The sequence below is a fragment of the Lithobates pipiens genome, unplaced genomic scaffold, assembly GCF_037356315.1.
Source record: "Lithobates pipiens isolate NorthernLeopardFrog02 unplaced genomic scaffold, aLitPip1_a1.2 Scaffold_25, whole genome shotgun sequence".
NCBI classification, from domain to species: domain Eukaryota; kingdom Metazoa; phylum Chordata; class Amphibia; order Anura; family Ranidae; genus Lithobates; species Lithobates pipiens.
In genome coordinates, this window is record NW_027507787.1 from 115,580,470 (window position 1) to 115,600,763 (window position 20,294).

Consider the following 20,294-nt stretch of genomic DNA (forward strand, 5'->3'; position numbering starts at 1 on the left):
CTTACTATCTTTCTTAATCCTTCACCATCTTCACACCTTGCATATCTCCTAATGGTTCTAATCTTTCACTCTCTATAGAAGTGCCTCGTGGTGATTCCATGCCTGCTTGTGCTGCGGCCTTGTGGCTATCTCCATTGAGTTACCCACCACGGCTCCCGGTTGGGGGTGTATTTTGGACGGCTTGCGGCACCCACCTACTAGACTATCAGTGCACTTACCTAAGTGAGTAAGCATGTATTAGGTGTGGGTGACTCGTTTACCCCAACCTTTTTTCATGCGTTTTCATTACTATTTTTATTTTTCATTTACCTTACTTCTGAATATCATATTACTCTTTATTATAGATTGAACACGTGCTCTGCTCCTGATGAGTGGTATAAAGGCCACGAAACGTGCGTAGAGCTATCATATGCCGTGCTTCTTTTGAATACATTCAGATTTTGATATTACCCTAATTGGTGCAAAAAGACCTTGGTCCTGCAGACATTATCTTACATATGCTTTTATTCAATCTTGCTGCGGTGAACTTTGGAGTTTTATTATTATGATACTTTGTAATATTTATGTTATTATCATGCTGTATTATTATTATCATTATTACCATTATCATGCATTGTTTATTACTTTGTTTATCATTGTATTTATTTATTTCTTGTAAATCTAATTGCAACGATCAATAAAATTCCTATTAGTTCACCTTGTACTCTCTTGCTACCACATACTTCATGTAAAGTCCCAATGTCCCCCTTGTTTCTCCCCCCCCCTCTTTTTTTGAATACAATAGGGATGGAAACGCATGACCTTACCAGGCCATAGTTTCATTTAAAGTCCCGTGGGATGGAAGCACATGACCTTACCAGGCCATAGCTTCGTTAAAAGTCCCAATCAATGTCCATTATGCATCACATAATTAACACACTCAACGTGGTGTTTCAAACACGGATACTTATGGACCCTATGTGCTGTATTCTAGTGGTCCTGGAGGATGTGATTCCTGAGGAGCCGATCAGGGTCGCAGTCTCCAGGGCACTATTCCAGGCAAGAAAACTTAAACTAATGGGCTGAAAATCCACCATGCCTCCTACCATGGCGGCCTGGATAATGCATATGGGTAACACCCTCGTAATGGAGAAATATATCTATCAGCACAGGGGATGCCCGGGCAGGTTTGAGCGCATATGGTCAAGATGGCTGGATTCACCAGGGTTAAGCCCAAATGAGCTAGTGATGTTCAGAGTTCTACAATGTCTATAAAAAAAGATTGCCTATGCCAGGTATGATAAGATAAATTAGATAAATGAGGAGGAGGGCCAAAGGGGGAGAAGTGTGATGATGTAACACCTGTATGTGCATTAGCAAGCAAAAGCTGTATAGTTGTAATTGTGCATTGGAAGTTGTTGTATATTTATGTGTTCAATAAAAACCTTTCTGATTTAAAAAATAAATGAATAGCACGTACTGACAAACAAATGCGAACTGACTACACACACTGAAAACCAGATAAGAACCCACAAGCAAAATCTGAAGAGCAGTAACAATCTGAAGCACAAGTCTGAAAATCGCAAATCGTCTATAACCAAACTTCTACTAACACGAGATAAACACAAGATTAGCAGAAGAAGCCCAAAGGGTACCGCACGTAGTACTGAATTTCCCTTTTATAGTCCCGTTGTACGTCACCGCGTTCTTGAAGTTCGGAAATTCTGACAACTTTGCGCGACTGTGTGTATGAAAGACAAGTTTGAGCCAACATCCGTCGGAAAAAATCCAATGGATTTTGTTGTCGGAATGTGTGATCATGTGTACAGGGCATTACATTTTTGAAGGCCCTGGAGCACCAGGACAATGGAAACGCCCCAAAAATGACCCCATTTTAGAAAGAAAACAACCCAACGTATAATCTAAGAGGCAAAGTGAGTAATGTCTTTTTTTTTACAAGTTTCTGGAAAATGTTTAAAGAAATGAAAACGCACGTCAAAGTACGCCCTCCAAGAGTTGTCCAGCTGCCCTGTAGCCATCATTCGGCTATAGCGCGGTTGTTAAATTCTTGGGATTTTTGTTTACTCTTTACTTTTTTTTTTTTTTACTCTCCTTCAATATGTGCCTTTTGTGTTCTATCTTAGCCGTCCTGATTGCACCCTTACATTTCTTGTTGCATTCTTTGTAAAGTTGGAATTCTGAGGATGATCCCTCAGCCTTGTATTTTTTGAAGGCCTTCTCCTTTGCTTTTACATGTTTTTCTACGTTGGAGTTAAGCCACTCAGGACTTTTATTAGCTCTTTTAAATGTATTTCCCATTGGGATGCACTAGCTAATGCCCTAATTTCATATGCTCTTAAAGCATACTTATTTGCTAAAGGGATATACACCCTGTGTTTGCCAGAACTTTGTTCAATTATGGTCGTGTTAAATGATGGGAGTAGTATGGGAGAGGGGTGTCCTGTGTAATTATGGGGGGTGGGGGCGAAATTGCATAGGGGAGCCCAAGAAAACATTTGCCCAAAGGTCCAATCAATATTGCCTCTAAGTGCATACAGCACCCAGGGGTGGACAGAGCATTCAGTGGTCAGTGGGGGGTCCCATGAGAGGTTCCTGTCGGCGGTTGCAGTGGCACTGGCAGAGGAGGAAGGACTCCTGTTGGCCAGGATTAGAGGGATGGTGAAGCCATGCGAATGAGGGCAGCTGTTCCAGCCACTTTTCCTCCTGAGAGGACACATGGACACACATTGCCTATCCGTCCCCCTCTGTGGTCAGCGGAGGGGTATGCCCACAGTCCACATCAGCAAGTGGGTGCCAAGAAGAGAGCCAGAGGTGGCAGAGTGTGTGGAGCAGCTTTATGTGTTTTCGCACTCTCGGAGACCTTCCTGCTTTCCTTAGCACCCTGCTGGGACTCCCACATGTTTCCCTGCCTGACTAGCCTTTCCACCCACCCACCCTTGGCCTGCCTTACCTAGCGCAGTGGCAAAAACAAGGCCGCAAACGATGCTTCAGATCCTCCTCGCAGAAGGACCCCAATGATTGACTCACCCTGACTGGTCGATCATCTGTTCCAGTTTAGCAGGACTGTTTCCAGCGATTTCCCCCAGATCTCTGGTTTATATTTCCCTGTGAATCCCCATGTCATGTTTTGCATAATGTTCATTGTTTTTTGCATCTTACTATTTGATTTTCAGGGACAAACTCTTGGCCCATGTTCGCTGCCAAGTTCACTTATAATAATATCTACGTTCTAATGCTTATTCTCAGGTTTTTTATACATTGTTAACGGTGTTGCCCCCCTCTCTATTGCATGATATTGGATCAATGTCACTTTATCTCCCTGACAGCGACACCTGGATGCTATGCTTGAAGATTTGTTTCTTTTATTTTTTTTTTCCTTTTCAATGCCATTGCATGATATCCGGGTCTCACCATGTTGTTGTAATGCTCGTATACCCATATAGGAGGAGTTTGCCATTTTATGCCTTTGCCATGTTTTGTTTTGTTGCTCATGACTATTACTCTTCCATGGCATATTTTTATGTTCTACTTTACATACTTCCCTGTGGATCCTGGGCTCTGGGGGCCTCTCCATGCCTCCCACTTACCTCTACTTAGGCATACTCGGTGCCCACCACTGGCATTGTTCTTGGTTCAGAAATGTCCCCTATAGAACCTTATTATCTCTAATTATTTTTGACCATTTGGTGCCACATAATGGCGTACTCATGTCATTTTCTCTCCCCTCTGCTTTTCTGGTCTCTGCCCTCAGTGGCCAGGTATACCTCAAACCCCTCTGTTGTCACATTATCGACACTAAGGCCTAAGGCATTCTTTTCTTGTTCTATATCCTCATGCTGCTTTTTCTTTTTCCTATCCTTCTCACCAGTTTTCCTCCCCTCACTTCCCTTCCCTCCCCCCTTCCCTCTGCTGGGAGATATTGGCACCCAAAGGGCCCATATCATCCACTTCCCTCCCCCCAACCCACAATCCCCACCATGGCACCATTAGCCACTTCAGCCTGGAAGGATTTACCCCCTTCCTGACCAGAGCACTTTTTGCGATTCGGCACTGCGATACTTTAACAGACAATTGCGCGGTCGGTCATGTGACGTGACTCCCAAACAAAATTGGCGTCCTTTTTTCCCCACAAATAGAGCTTTCTTTTGGTGGTATGTGATCACCCCTGCGGTTTTTATTTCTTGCGCTATAGCAAAAAATAGTGACAATTTTTTAAAAAAAAGCTTTATTTTTGACTTTTTGCTATAGTAAATATCCCCCAAAAATATATAAAAAAATGTTTTTCCTCAGTTTAGGCCGATACGTATTCTTCTACATATTTTTGGTAAAAAAATCGCAATAAACGTTTATTGATTGGTTTGCACAAAAGTTATAACATTTTAAAAATAGGGGATAGTTTTATGGCATTTTTATTAATATTTTTTTTTTTACTAGTAATGGTGGCGAGCAGCGATTTTTATCATGACTGCGACATTATGGTGGAGACATCGGACAATTCTGACAAATTTTTGGGACCATTGGCATTAATACAGCGATCAATGCTATAAAATTGCATTGGTTACTGTAAAAATGTCACTGGCAGTGACAGGGGTTAACCATAGGGGGTGGGGAGGGGTTAAGTGTGTCCTAGGGGAGTGTTTCTAACTGTCTGGGGGATGGGCTTGTGTGATGTGAACACTGATCGCTACTCCCGATGACAGGAAGCAGACAATTAGTGTCCTGTCAGGCAGAATGGGGAGATGCTGTTTACATCGGCATCTCCCCGTTCTTGAGCTCCGTGACACGATCGCGGGTATCCCCAGGACGATCGAGTCCACGGGTCCCATGGGCGCGGTCACAGAGCTCGCGAGAGCACAGCGGGAATTTCAAAGTAACGTAGGGTACTAAGTCTCTAAAGGGGTCTCCGTTGCATTCCATAGATCTTTTCATTCTGAAGTTCTGGATTCCTACATTGATGACTGTGGTCGCTTTATATTTCTCAAATTGAAACTAAATAATTTTCTCTTTACAGTGGCCAATGTCTACGCTCCCAATACGGACCAGGCTCGCTTCCTTTCCTCCACTCTCAACAGACTATCTTCCTTCGGGGGTGCATGCATCATTGTTGGAGGTGATCTTAATGTTGCTCTGTCCCTGTCTGCCGACACATCCTCTGGTAAGTCTTCCATGACAGCATCCTCTCTCTCTCACATATCAAATCCCTACTGCACTCACATCACTTTATAGATGTCTGGCGCACACACCACCCCACTGAAAAAGATTACAGCTATTTTTCCATAGCCTATAACTCCTACAGCAGATTAGACTACTTCCTTGTTTCCCAATCTCTCCTAGACACCCCGCTAAAGTCCTCCCTGGGGCATAATCTCTGGTCTGACCATTCCCCTGTTTTAACTGTCTTTTCGCCACCCACCACCACCCAGTAGAGGTGTATCCTTAATGATAGCCTACTCTGGGATTCAGTGTGTATAGCCGAAGTTCCCAAGACAATCCGACACTGTATTTGACCAATCCTCCGACACTACCACCTCATTTATACAGTGAGAAGCTCTGAAATGTGTGGTCCGAGGTGTCCTTATACAGAATGGTTCTCGCCTAAAAAAGATTTGATGAAATTCAGCATCTTTTGACCACCATTACAGACCTTGAATCCCTCCATAAACAAATGCTAGAGCACTCCACCTTTGACTCTCAGGAGTCCTCTGACCTGGATAGGCCCCTGGCGGGAACCGTAACTTCTGGGCGCCATCAAGGGTGTAAAATTAGGCAAATGCCCGGGCCCGGATGAACCCCCCCGATTCTACAAAACATTTGCACCCCTACTAATGCCACCCCTGGCCCGAAGCCTTCAATGCGATTGATAACTCTACTTTTTCCTCCAGGAACCTCCTGTTGGCCAATGTCTCCATCCTTCTGAAGCCCAGCAAGGATCCTTCCCAATTCAGTAGCTACTGCCCAATATCCGTACCCGAGACAACACGACTAAAACAAAACTAATTTCCTATATCCAACGGCACAGCCTACAGGTGCCCCTCCTGTCCTTTGACGCCGAAAAGTCATTTGATACAGTCAACTGGCGCCTTTTGCGCCTCTCCCTGGAACAAATAGGCCTCGGCTCCCCTTTCTTCGCTACAATTGTGTCTCTTTATTCACACCCGTCTGCCTCAGTCTTTGTAAATGGCACCTTGTCAGAGGCATTCAACATATCGAAATGGCACCTGCCAAGGTTGCCTCCTTTCCCCACTCTTATTTGTCATTGTAATTGAACACCTGGCGTGTGACATCCATCAAACCGCCTCCATAGAAGGAGTCCAAACTCCCTTTGACCACCATAAACTGTCCTTTTACGTGGATGATCTGTAGATATATGCCCAGCAACCCCATACGACCCTGCCTCCACTCTTTTCCTAGTTCAAGCGCTTCAACTCTTTTAGTAACTTTAAGCTCAATATCTCCAAAACAGAGGCCCTCAACATCTCCTTATCTGCCCCCAAAATGTCCTCACTTCGCTTCAACTACTCCTTCCAATGGCAGACCAAGGGCATCTCCTACTTGGGCATAACAATACCTGTCAATCTTACTAACCTCTTTTCACTAAACTACATCCCTCTCCTCTCCAGTCTCCGGAAAGACTTAGCTTCCTGGGGGGCACTGCCTGGTTCAGCCAAATCCACACAATAAAAATGAATACTTTCACCAAATTACTGTACCTTTTCCAAACTGTACCCATACTAATTCCTAAATCCTTTTTTTCTGCCCTATGTTTCCTCTCCATCCGCTTTATCTGGAACCAGGCACTATGTAGAGTCAAGTACAAACCTCTCTCCCGCCCAAAGCTACAGGGAGGCATGGGACTGTATGATTATGATTTATACCACAAAGCTACTCTTATGGCGCACACGCCTTAGAGTGGTTCCCACTCCCTTTTCAAAAGCCTCTGTCATGGTTGAGCAGGATCTGGCTCCAGTTGATTTATGTGCCCTCCTATGGGGTTTATAAAAATAGCTTCTCCATCCTATCCTGTGCCTCTCCTCTAACAACTTCTGTCCTCACACTATGGTATCGGAGGGGACTATGTGAGGTCATCTCTTCAGATCCCTCTCCCCTATCCTCCCTATTTGACAATCCGGCCCTTCCCCAGGGAATCGGGGTCTGTACATTCTGTTCATTCCACCGCTCCTCTTGGCCCCACACCCATACTTTCATCCGCCCAGTACTTGGGACCCCAATCGTCCCTGAGGATCCCGAGAATGGCTCACTTCCCTACACTTGGCCTCCTTTGCAAAACACCTATTCCACTCCTCTCAAATACATTGTTCACTTTCTGAATTTGAACGTTTAAGCTCCCTCCATCATATGCCCAGACATCTACTTTCCTCCCTCTACGACTTAATCCAAGCCCTCACACAGGACAACCTACCCCTTTACACTAGGATGGCAGACCTGGAAAAAAGCCTTTTCAGAGCGGATTGGCAGACTGCGTTCCACTTTGAACACAAATCCTCTATCTCCTGTTACTCACAGGAGAATCATTTCAAAATCCTTTCCAGATAATACAGGGACTCCTCTACACTGCACAAAATCTTCCCATCTACCCTGGCCTCCTTCTAGCATTACGGTGCAGCCTCGAGTACTTACCTCCATGCCTGGTGGGAGTGTGAAGGGAAACGACCCTACTGGACTCAGGTATTTCAGGTGTATAATGCAATCTATGAGGAATCTTTAGATCCAACCCCAGAGATGGTCCTCCTCCCCATGTTACTGGGCTCCGTAGCCTCCCAGAAACAATATCCCACTTTATTGGAAAACCACGACTACTCCCCCATTGTCACTGTGGGTCTCCACAGTGAACGACGTTATGAGAATAGAGGAGATGCTGGCACTTTACAATAATACCTATGATAAGCATAAAGTTCTGTGGTCTGTTTGGCTGCGCTTCTCCTCATCCGATACTCTGGCTGACACTCCCCCCCCCTCCCCCTGCTCAGTTCAACTTTTGCCATGAATTTATTAATGTGTGATGATGACAGCCACTTGGCCCAAAAAACAGTAAAGTTAACCTAATTTATTTGTATAATGTGAAAGATGATGTTACGCTGAGTAAATAGATACCTTACATGTCATGCTTTAAAATTGTGCATGCTCATGGAATGGCAACAAGCTATGGTAACTAAAATTTCCATAGGCGACGCTTTAAAAATTTTTACAGGTTACCTGTTTAGAGTTACAGAGGAGGTCCTGCACTAGAATTATTGCTTTCACTCTAATGTATACTTCCCATGTGTGGTTTAAACACTGTTTACATATGTGGACGCAACTTGCGTATGTGTTCGCTTCTGCGCACAAGCACAAAGGAATAGGGCACTTTTAAAAAAAAAAAATTTTATTTTTTATTTTTATGCTGACCCTTTTATTTTATTTTATTTTTTATCACTTTTATTCCTATTTGGAGGAATGTAAACATCGATTGTCATAGAAATATTATTATTATTATTATTTACAATCTATATAGCGCCAACAGTTTACGCAGCACTTTATAATGTAGAGGGGGGACAGCACAATTACAGTGCAGTTCAATACAGAAGGGACAGAAAGGCCTTGCTCACAGAGCTTACATTCTAGAGAGGGGGTGGTGGTACAAAAGGTAATAGATGCAGGAATTATTTGATGGGGTGGCATATATGCATGACAGGTCCTCTTTATTGAGAGATCTGGGGTGAAAAAAGAAAAAAAGCATAAGAAAAAAAAACATTTTGACACTTTGACTTTAAAAAAGAATCATGTCCTTAGGCTCGAGAAAAATGGTAGTGACGTTGGAGGTTGCTCTAGTCCTCCAAGGGCATAGAGCCGAATGGGGATATCTTGCCCTCATTCGAATTCCTGCCTAGCCATCGGCCATCGGGCTTACCAATGGCTCTAGTAAGTGTAAAATCAACCGGGAAGCAGCGGGAAGGAAGGCACCTCTCACGCCATCTATAAAAGTGATCTCATGGGGAATACATCACTGGGATCACTTTTATCTGAAAGCTGGCTGCCTAAGGGAAAAAATGATACTGAGGTTATGGCAGCTAGCTGCTGTCATAAAAACAGTATTTAACATCAAAATCATGAAGTACATTCCTAATTAAGCAGTCAGTAAGTGTTGTGACCTGACAACGAAGAGATTTTACAATATAAAATCATCCCAAAGTTAGCCCCTTCCTGATGAATCCATTGGATCCTCTTCCCTAGAATCTCCATCTTTGCATGATATTGACTTACCTGTTCTAATTGATTTGGAAGAACTTTATACAGAAAGTAATTATGAGGTTATTGATTGGCTAACACAACACTGTCACACATACCCTACAATTCAATATACACAGTTGAGATTCAAGTCCATTTTCAACCTGGTTTATAAAAAATGGCCTTATATACAAACATCTCACCAGGTCATTATATAAACAAGATGTAACTGCTCTAACTACTCCTACCCAGCAATATTACATGACTAATATTACAGCAACATATTAAATATCACTAAAAGGATCAATGCTTTACCATATAATCCCTAAGTTTATGAAAATATTATATGAGCAAATATATACTAATCAAATGAATAAATAAATTTCATGTGCAACTCATAAATACTTCAAAGAACTATAAAAATTATAAATATCCAAAATAGAAATAAAAATAGAAAATACAATTATAACAATCAACTGTGTTACTCCCTAAATGAAAAGAAAAATAGACCAAAATGTCAAAGTGTTGAATAAATATATACCGATCAAATAAATAAAATCGCGACAGTGATAAAAGTATTAAATTGATAAATATCCAAATAATTTATCAAATAATAAATAGTGTTAAAATCTGACAGTGATTTTTTGGATAATAAAGAAACATTAATATAACCAAAAAAAGTGCCCAAAGCCATAAGTGCAACAGTCCGTTTAAAGTTATGAGAAGAGTGACTCCTTCAGTAAATATTGGTGCACCGTGCAAACCTCCTTCACCACCAATGTGCTGATCACCAGTATAAATGCACGCTTACCAGAAAGAAGCATGTACAAGCTCACAATATATGCCACTTATTCTGCCGGATGGGCCACCAAATAGGACTAAAACTTCTCCCAAAGGGCTTTCACATGCGCAGACCACTGTTGGGACAGCACGGATCAGCACCCCCTTACCGCTTTGCCCCAGCCAGGTTCTAGCCTCTCCTGGTTGGAAGTCCTTACCGGTACAGCCTCTAAACGAAGATAAATGGAAGGAACCCCACTCTGGTGATCTCAGGGGTATGTTTCAAAGCTCTCTCTGTGACCTTGGGAAAAGCCTTAAACAGGCTTAAAACTGCTTCAAGTTGTGCCAACCTGAGTTGTGCCATACCTTGGAATGTTGTGCCTGCTTCAAGTTGTGCCATACCTTGGAATGTCTACTTTCCAACAAGGGGACATCAGATGTGATACATTTTTTATGATTCACACCACAGCTTGTAGACTCTTTCACAAAGACTAAATAATATCCACTAATTTGGGTTATTTTTACCAAAGATATGTAGCAGTATAAATTGTGGCCAAAATGTATGAAGAAAAATTAATAATTTGCATAATTTTATCACAGAAACAAAGAAAATGTGTTTTTTTTTTATAAATTTTCGGTCTTTTTTCATTTATAGAGCAAAAAGTAAAAAATCAAATACCACCAAAAGAAAGCTCTATTTGTGGGAAAAAAAAGGACAAAAAATTCATATAGGTACAGTGTTGCATGACTGCGTAATTGTCATTCAAAGTGTGAGAGCACTTTGGTCTGGGCAGGAGGGGTGTTTTAAGAGCCCAGTAGGCAAGTGGTTAATCTACAAGCTGAGGTCTTCAGGCATGGACCATAAGGTTTGTTCTTGGATAGAAAACTGGTTACACTGACAAAAGGGTGGTGATAAATAATGTGTCTACTTACCACTCCAGAAACTGGTCTGTAGTGGTAAGTAGACAGGCTTTGTCTTGGGACCAATTCTGTTTAATTTATTCATACATGATATAGAGGATGGGATAAATAGCTCAATCTCAGTTTTTTGCGGAGGACATCAAAATATGCAAGGCTTGAACTACTTCACATCAGGATATAGACATTTTACAGAAAAACCTGAACAAAATAATGGGGTGGGCAACTATATGAGGTTTAACTACTTGACCACTGGGCACTTAAACACTCTTAATAACCAGACCAATTTTCAGCTTTCGGTGCTCTCACATTTTGAATGACAATTACTCAGTCATGCAACACTGGACCTATATGAAATTTTTGTACTTTTTTTCACACAAATGGAGCTTTCTTTTGGTGGTATTTAATCACCTCCGGTGCTTCTCCTGTGATTGGTCATGACACACCGAGAACCGAGATCTGTGTGTGTGAACACACAGATCCCGGTTCTCTGAAGGGAGAAGAGACTGATCAGGTGTTCATACAAAGTACGATCTGTCATCTCCCCTAGAAAGCCCCACCCCCCTTAAGTTAGAACACAGAGAGGGAACACAGTTAACCCCTTGATCGCCCTCTAGTGTTAACCTCTTCCCTACCAGTGACACTTGTATGTCCCGTACACACTTTCGGACATTCTGACCTCAAAACCGTGGAGTTTTTTTCAAAGGTTGTTGGCTCCAACTTGTTTTGCATACCTGGCAACGTACAAGACGTACGACAAGCCGATAAAAAGAAAGTTCAATAGCCAGTGCGCCACCCTTTGGGCTCCTTCTGCTAATCTCATGTTTTTCTCGTGTTAGTAGAAGTTTGGTGAGAGACAATTTGCGCTTTTCAGCCTGTGCTTTTCAGTTCATTTCTGCTTTTCAGGTTGTGCTTGTCGGTTTGTATCTGTTCTTCAGTGCATGCTTGTCAGTTTGTTTCTGTCTTTCAGTGTATTCTATTTATACTTTGCTTCTGATTTTCAGTGTGTGCTTGTCCGGTCGTTTCGGATTTTCAACTCATTCTTCTTAGGTCCTTTCTGATTTTCAGTGTGTTCTGTCAGTTCGTCCTGAGCAGCCGTTAGTTTATTAGCCATATTGTGGTTACATACTCGTCATAGAGTTCATGCTGTTGTTGGGCTTGGTGTTGGAGTTATTACTTTGACCCAAGTCCAGTCCAAGAACAGTGGAAGGAGGGGTTCTTGGACCAAAAATTTGGTTGCTTAATTGTGACCAATCCTGTCATATGCCTTTGTTGCTGGAGCTCCAGGAGAATAATCCTGATGATTTCAGGAATTATCTCAGGATGACGGACCCCATCTTTCACCGTCTCTTGGCTTTGCTGACCCCTTATATTACAAAGCAGGACACCTGCATGTGGCAAGCCATCACTCACGAACAATGGCTCATCTCCACCTTGCGGTACATGGCGACGGGGAGAAGTCTCCAGGACCTGAAGTTCACGACTAGAATCTCCCCCCAGGCTCTGGGAATCATTATTCCAGAGACCTGTTCTGCCATCATTCAGGTCCTGCAGAAGGACTATATTAAGGTAAGTTTTATCCTTTAACATCACATTCTATGTATTAATGTTTGCTAATGTATTGTATTTATTTCAGTTATTTCATCATTCCATAATTACCATGATTGTAATGTGCTGTGAATGTCCTATTTGTCCTAATGCATGCTGTCAACTTTTACTGCTCCTTTTTTGTCCTTCATGCAGATTTGCCTTCACTAACCTCCCCAGCATGCTATCCTCGACTCATACACACCTAGCCTAGTCACTTAACAATGCATTTTGCCAGCTCCATTGTAGTGCTTACCCTAAACACCCTGTCATGGTTATGCAGTAATCTTCCTCTGTTTGCTTACCTCTCCTCATGTGTTCAGACTAAGAGGCCAGCCACTTCCACCTGGTGGTTTTTATAACCTCTCCTCTAAGCATGGCTCCACCCCAGGCCCTATCAGGGAACCCTATATTAACCTATGCACTGCAAGCCAGCGGTGCTGATCAACCATTGTGTATTCATTTTGTGTTTGGCTTCCTGTTTCCTGCTTGCCGTGTGCGCTACGTTTGTCTCTGTTACCGACCTTGGTGTGTTCTCCACGATTCTGGTCTGCTTGTGACCTTGACCTTTGCCTTATATCCTTACTATTCTTGTTGTTTCAGCCTGCTGCTTCCTTCTCCTGTAGTCTACTGTGAGCGTGAGCTGTGAGACCCTAGGGGCCGCGACCTGGAGCCAGACTGCAGCGAAGTCCATCCTCACCACTGGTGGCTCTGGCGAACACCTGCTGGCTCTTAGACTCCGCGCCCTGGGGAATCTATGCTCTAGCTCCTACTGGGATCTGTGTTTAGTGATCCAGAAGACCTGTGTCCTGAATCTCCATGGGTACAATCCGCAGTAGTCAGTCCTAAGGTCCACTGCCTAGCGGTGCACTTCTGACTCCTACGGAGTGCATCTGTCACCTGGTCTCAGGTGACCTGACACACCCCCTAAAATGTGTACAAATGTTATTGTTGTCCTTAAATTCAGGCAGAGTGCAAGAGGCTTTTTTTTGGGGGGGGGGGGGGCAAAACTCATTTGAAACCCTCCCAACCCCCAACCGCTAAGTCAACCGATATCAATGATCTATCTGCTGACTTTGCCAAACCCATACACACTATACCTACCTCTGTTGTAGTCATATTTATGGATGAATTCACCAAAGCATGTAGTGCAAGTGCCTGCCTGAATACTGGTACTGTTTAAAGTTTTGTTCTCCTATTATCTTGATAGGTAATTGCAGAATGTATAAATGTGCTTACATTTGGACAGTGTGTATTCCTATTTTGGATTATGACACTTGTCTTACTTGTCCAGTGGCCTGCCAATAATGTAAGTAAGGAGGGGCTAGCCAAAGTAACACACATTATTCATGCATTCAGCTCTCAATGAAGTGGAGGGGGTTACCTGTCCATAACATCTTCCCCCCACCATTACATTTTTACAATGGGCCATCAGAGGGGGTGAGAAATCTGATGAGTGGACCTTATACTTTTGTCTTTAAATACACATTTCAATAAAATAAAAAAATCCAAGGGGGACATGCAAGGAAAATAAAAAACAGCATTTTAGATTGAACATGATTGGATGATAAAATCAGCAGAGCTTCCCCTCATTTCAGACCTACCCCTCAGATTTACAGCGACTGCACTTTCAAGTGTACTGCAAGTGCACTTGTAGTGTAAAATGGATTTGCCTTTAGTAAATAATCCCCATTGTCACTGTAACTATACCAAATTAAAATAAAGAAGAAGCCACACATTTTACTCCAAGCACATTCACATGTGCAACAAATAGATAAATAAAGGGGTCAGTGGCGCTACCAAATAAGGGTACAGAGGGAAAGAGATAGAGGTGGGGGCTATGACCACAGATAAGGGGTATACAATAGAACTAACCACCTATAAAGGTGCAAAGCAAACCCCCTGTGGGTAATCCCTTCAGGTGTGTGTGGGTATACAAAACAAACCTCCTCAAAGTACGTGCAGATAGGCAAATGCACAATATGGAACCAAAAACCGATTAGCCAAAAAACCTAGTGTACCTAGTGAGTGTGTGTATACATTGATCTCATATATCAAAATAAAGTGACATAGTGTTATGTGTTATAAGTGAATCAATTATAGCAATTACCCTAAAATAAAAAATATACTATACCAAAGTATGTATTATAATGTCCCAATACATACATGTGATATATGAACATCCGTAACATGCATAAATGCAGTAAAAAATATATTATAGTATGTGCAATATTAGTATATCCAGAACACAAAAGTAAAAATACAAATTAAAATAGAAAACCGCAAGAACTGACTCCAAAAATAAAAAAACAAGGTGCGAAAAAATCAACAAATCAAAAAAATAAAAAATAAAAACACCACCATCAAACCAATAACAGTCTATATATGTAAGTGGAGGTGTGTAGCAGTTTCCCCATGTAGTGGCGGCTCCTGAAGAGCACGCGCTATGCGTTTTTTCAAAGTTAAACTTTGCCTAAACTGCAGTTTGGTTTGGGTACATTTGTCTAAATTGGACCTCTGCATCAGTCTAACTGGACTGTGAGATGTTCAGCCTGGCCACAGGGGGCACTGTCTCTTGTGGCAGGCGTGGAACTATGGTCTGGTCAGGTGCTTAAGTTACTCTCTTTCTGAGCCAGGTCAGTGGGAGTGGCCCTCTCGCTGTGCCTTGTGGGAGAGGGTATTTAATATGTGGACGTCATGTGGTTCGGGGTTCTGGTCCATTATGATGTGCTGACTAGGGATGAGCTTCGTGTTCGAGTCCAACATATGTTCGACTCGAACATCGGCTGTCAGCCCGTTCGGCGAATTCTGAACATTATGGGCCGTTCGCGCCAAATTCGTGTGGCGCGAACGGCCCACAATGCACTGCGATGGCGCAGTGCATTGCTGGCTCATGATTGGCCAAGCATGCACTGTGACCCCGCATGCTTGGCCAATCACAGCGCCGGCAGCGAGGAGAGCCATGATTGGCCACAGGCAGGATGCCTGTGGCCAATAATAGCTCAGGCTGTGTAGTACACGCCCCACACTATATAAGGCCGCCAGCGCGGCGGCCTTGTGTAGTGTGTTGGTGTCTGTAGCAGTTAGTAGGTGTTCTGTGTACCTTCAACACAGTATACACCGATCGTTATCGCACGATTTTTCGTTCTTGCTCTTTTGCAGTGGTTGTTGCCTGCGTGCCCTGACCGCAGTATACACCGCTATATCCACCTATATAGCAAACTATCTTGCTCGTTTTAAATAGAGCTTGCAGTCAGTTGTAGGAGCTTATGCGTGCTGTCTGCATGCTCTGAACCCAGTATACACCGCTATATCCACCTATATAGCAAACTATCTTGCTCGTTTTAACTAGAGCTTGCAGTCAGCGTTAGGAGCTTGTGCGTGCTGTCTGCGTGCTCTGAACCCAGTATACACCGCTATATCCACCTATATAGCAAACTATCTTGCTCGTTTTAAATAGAGCTTGCAGTCAGCGGTAGGAGATTGTGCGTGCTGTCTGCGTGCTCTGAACCCAGTATACACCACTATATCCACCTACATAGCTCTTCTCTATTTGAGCCATCTGCAGGAGTTAGTGGAAGTTGTGTGTGCCTCCAGCACAATATACACTACCCAATTGCTAGTTTTCCCAACTCCCTTCAGGCCATTACCATGCCTGGAAGGCCAGCAAGGAGAGGCAGACAGGCGGGAGCCGATAAAAGAGGGCAAGCAGGCTCTGTGTCTAGAGACAACAGTGCTGGTCGTGGACACGGTGCATCGTCATCATGGCCATAGGACACGCTTGTCCTTTTCGGCAGCTGGACATGTTGAGCCGCAACATGCCAATGACTTGGTAGAGTGGATGACCAAGCCCTCTTCATCCTCCTCATCCTCTCTCACCCAGTCTCAGGGTACTAGCAAAGCAGCTGCCAACTCATCGCCTTCCCTCCTCTCAATGTCATCATCAGTGACTCCTTCCCTAGACCCACCATGTCCTCCTGAGGAGTCTCCTGAACTCTTTGAGCACAGTGTTGGGTACATGCTCCAGGAGGATGCCCAGTGTTTTGTAGGCTCTGATGATGATACTCAGCTAGAGGAAGGCAGTAGCGTGAATGCAGAGAGAGGGGATGATCAAGAAGGACAGCAATCTGGCAGTCATGTTCCACAAGCTGCAGCATACTGCCAGGTTTGCTCCAGCGATGAAGAGGGAGGGGATGATGAGGGCACTGACTCCACGTGGGTGCCTGGTAGGAGAGAGGAGGAGCAGGAGAAGGAGGAGGAGGCACATGTCCAACAAGGCAGGATGCCCTCCGGGGGCCAGCTTAGGGGCAGCACACCGACTGAATCACACCACAGAGCTCCGCCTGTGCAGGGCGCTGCCTCTGCGCGTTATTCTAAAAGTTCTTTGGTGTGGGCCTTTTTTGAGACGAGTGCATCAGATCGCACCGCTGCTATTTGCAACATATGTCTCAAGCGTATCTCGTGTGGCCAAAACATCAGCCGCTTGGGCACCACATGCGTGACCAGACATATGTTGACCTGCCATGCAGCTCGTTGGCAAGCGTACCTCAAAGACCCACACCAAAGAACAAAGTGGACCTCTCCTTGCTCCTCATCAGCTGGGATCTCGAACCCCACTATACCTTAAGTCCTCTCTGAAACCTGCTCTGAGAGGAATGAAGGTGTAGAATTAGGTGTGTCACAGCCAAGTGCTTCCGGGCACTCTGCTAGCAGTACACCCACGTCCGATTATAGCAGGCAAATGTCCCTGCCCCAGCTGCTGGACCGGCGAAAGAAGTTCACTCCCAGCCATCCACATGCCCAGCGGTTGAATGCTAGCTTGGCTAAATTGCTAGCACTTCAACTGCTACCTTTTCAGTTGGTAGACTTGGCCCCCTTCCGTGAGTTTGTACAATGTGTGGTTCCTCAGTGGCAGGTCCCCAAATGCCACTTTTTCTCACGGAAGGCGATTCTGGCTCTCTACCGGCATGTGGAAGGCAATGTCCTTGCCTCGCTGGACAGGGCAGTCAGTGGTAAGGTGCATATTACCGCTGACTCATGGTCCAGCAGGCATGGACAGGGACGTTACCTGTCTTTCACGGCCCATTGGGTCACTCTTCTGGCAGCTGGGAAGGATGCAGGACAAGGTGCAGTAGTGTTGAAGGTTATTCCGCCACCCCGCCTCCAAAATGCTACTATTGGTTGTGACACACCTCTCTCCTCCACCCCCTCCTCTTCTTCTTCCTCCATGGCCTCTTCCAGTGCTCTGTCCTCAGAATCAGCGGTGCTCCGTAGGCGTTCCAGGGGCTACGCAAGTACGCAGGCAAAACTATGCCATGCCGTGCTTGCGCTGATTTGTTTGGGGGACAGGAGCCACAATGGGATGGATGTTTTGTCAGCTCTGCAGGGGCAGGCCGAGAGGCGGTTGACGCCACGCCAGCTTAAGCCAGGAATGGTGGTTTGCGACAATAGCACCAACCTCCTTTTCGCCCTCCGACAGGGACAACTGACCCATGTGCCCTGTGTAGCTCACGTCCTTAACCTGGTGGTGCAGCGGTTCTTGGGCAGGTACCTGGGCTTACAGGATGTCCTGAAGCAGGCCAGGAAAGTCTGTGTGCATTTCCGCCGATCATTTAATGCCTGTGCTCGGCTAGCTGAGCTCCAAAAGGAGTTGAACCTGCCCAAGAACCGCCTTATATGTGACATGCCCACCAGGTGGAACTCAACGTTGGCAATGCTGCAGCGGCTGCACACGCAGCAGATGGTCATCAATGAGTACCTGTGCAACTACGGCACCAGGACAGTGTCAGGGGACCTCTTTTTTTTCTCACCACGCCAGTGGGACATGATCAGGGATGCATGCACTGTCCTGTCACCATTTGAGGAGGCCACAAGGATGGTGAGCAGTGACAGTGCATGCATCAGTGACACTGTACCTCTTGTCCACCTGTTGGAGCATACGCTGCGTGGAATAATGGACAGGGCACTTGAGGCAGAACAGAGGCAGGAAGAGGAGGACTTCCTTGCCTCTCAAGGCCCCCTTTATCCAGACAGTGTTCCTGCTGTGCCAGCCATCACACAGGAAGAGGATGAGGAGGAGGAGGAGGAGGATGATTGTGTCAGCATGGAGGTGGAGGCTGGCACTCAGCAGCAGCAGCAGCAGCAGCAGCAGCAGCAGCAGTCTTGTAGGGATGATTTACAGTCCCAAGAAACCCGTGGACTTGTACGTGGCTGGGAGGAGGTAGCTGCGGATCATGTTGTCCTTAGTGACCCAGAGGACTCCGGACCGAATGCCTCAGCTAACCTACGCTGCATGGCCTCCCTGATCCTGCAAAGCCTGCGGAAGGATCCTCGTATTCTTCGGATCAAGGAGAGGGACCATTACTGGCTAGCCACTCTCCTTGATCCACGGTACAAGGGTAAGGTTGCCGACCTTATCTTGCCATCGTAGAGGGAGCAGAGGATGAGACATCTCCGGGAGGCCTTGCAGAAAGGTCTGTGCAGCGCTTTCACAGAGACTAGGAGGTTACAAACTCCTGGTCCTGGACAACGTGTTGCTGAGGCATCGGTCAGAAGGAGCGGTGGAGAAGGTGGCCGTCTGACCAATGCTTTCAGACAATTTTTTAGTCCGCAGCCCCAAGGTATGATCGGTTCCAGCAACCATCGCCAGCGTCTGATTTACATGGTGCAGGAATACCTATGGGCAAGGTCAGACTTGGACACCTTTCCCACCGAAAATCCTCTGGCTTACTGGGTCTTGAGGATGGATCACTGGCCAGAGCTTGCACAGTATGCAATTGAGCTACTGGCCTGTCCTGCATCCAGCGTTCTTTCAGTGCTGCCGGTGGCTTTGTTTCCGATCACAGGGTGCGCCTGTCCACCGAATTAGTTGATCGACTGACCTTCATCAAGATGAATCAGTCTTGGATCACCCACAGCTACTAAGCACCTGAAGCTGATGTAACCGAATAATTTTTTTGGGAATATCACATCCCTTCAAGACTGCCTATGCTGATGCTGAGTGACTGTCCTGTTATGTTGATTGTCTATCCTCTTCCTCCTCCGCTGATATGTTGGAAGAACATTTCTGGTTCTGGGTGATGCCATCAGCCCAATTTTTCTGCCCCTGTTTAACAGGGACGTTTAATTACAATTTTTGATGCAATGCTTTGCCGCAGGGCTAATTCCTGCACTACACCTAGAGTATATGGGAGAGGTTGCAGTGTGGTGGCACCAGCACCAGTGCCTAATGCCCAATTTTTCTGCCCCTGTTTAACAGGGGAGTTTAATTACAATTTTTGATGCAATGCTTTGCAGCAGGGCTAATTCCTGCACTACAACTAGAGTATATGGGAGAGGTTGCAGTGTGGTGGCACCAGCAGCAGTGCCTAAGGCCCAATTTTTCTGCCCCTGTTTAACAGGGACATGTAATTACAATTCTTGATATAATATTTCACAGGAGGGCCCGTTCCTGTGCCCACCCAGAGTAACTGTGAGGACTTATAGTGTTGTGGCACCAGCACCACAACCACCAAAGGTCAATTTTTCTACCACTGTTCAACAATGGCATGTAATTACAATTCTTGATATAATCGTTCACAGCAGGGCGCTCCAGCGCCCACCAAGAGTCACTTTGAGGGCTAACAATGTTGTGGCAAAACCAACACCTTGTTCCGCCATTTCTGCAGAGCATATAGGGCAGGCCCCTACTTTCAAACATCCAACTTACAAACATCTCCTACTTGCAAACAGAAGGAGACAACAGCAAGTGAGATGAAAAAAGATGGACGACAAAACAAATTATA

General features: G+C 44.9%; 2 protein-coding genes across 13 annotated transcripts in view; one reads left to right on the forward strand and one right to left on the reverse strand.

The window, feature by feature from the left end:
• The window catches only part of CUNH10orf71 (chromosome unknown C10orf71 homolog), a 1,142,779-nt gene that overhangs the window by 542,479 nt on the left and 580,006 nt on the right, over positions 1-20,294 (reverse strand). The gene's annotated exons all lie outside the window — the stretch shown is intronic.
• Positions 1-20,294, forward strand: part of LOC143930478 (uncharacterized) — a 98,078-nt gene that overhangs the window by 48,903 nt on the left and 28,881 nt on the right. The window contains exon 2 of the mRNA XM_077454820.1: positions 5,012-5,155. Coding sequence (XP_077310946.1) covers positions 5,012-5,155 — 144 coding nt within the window. The remainder of the gene's footprint in view (positions 1-5,011; positions 5,156-20,294) is intronic.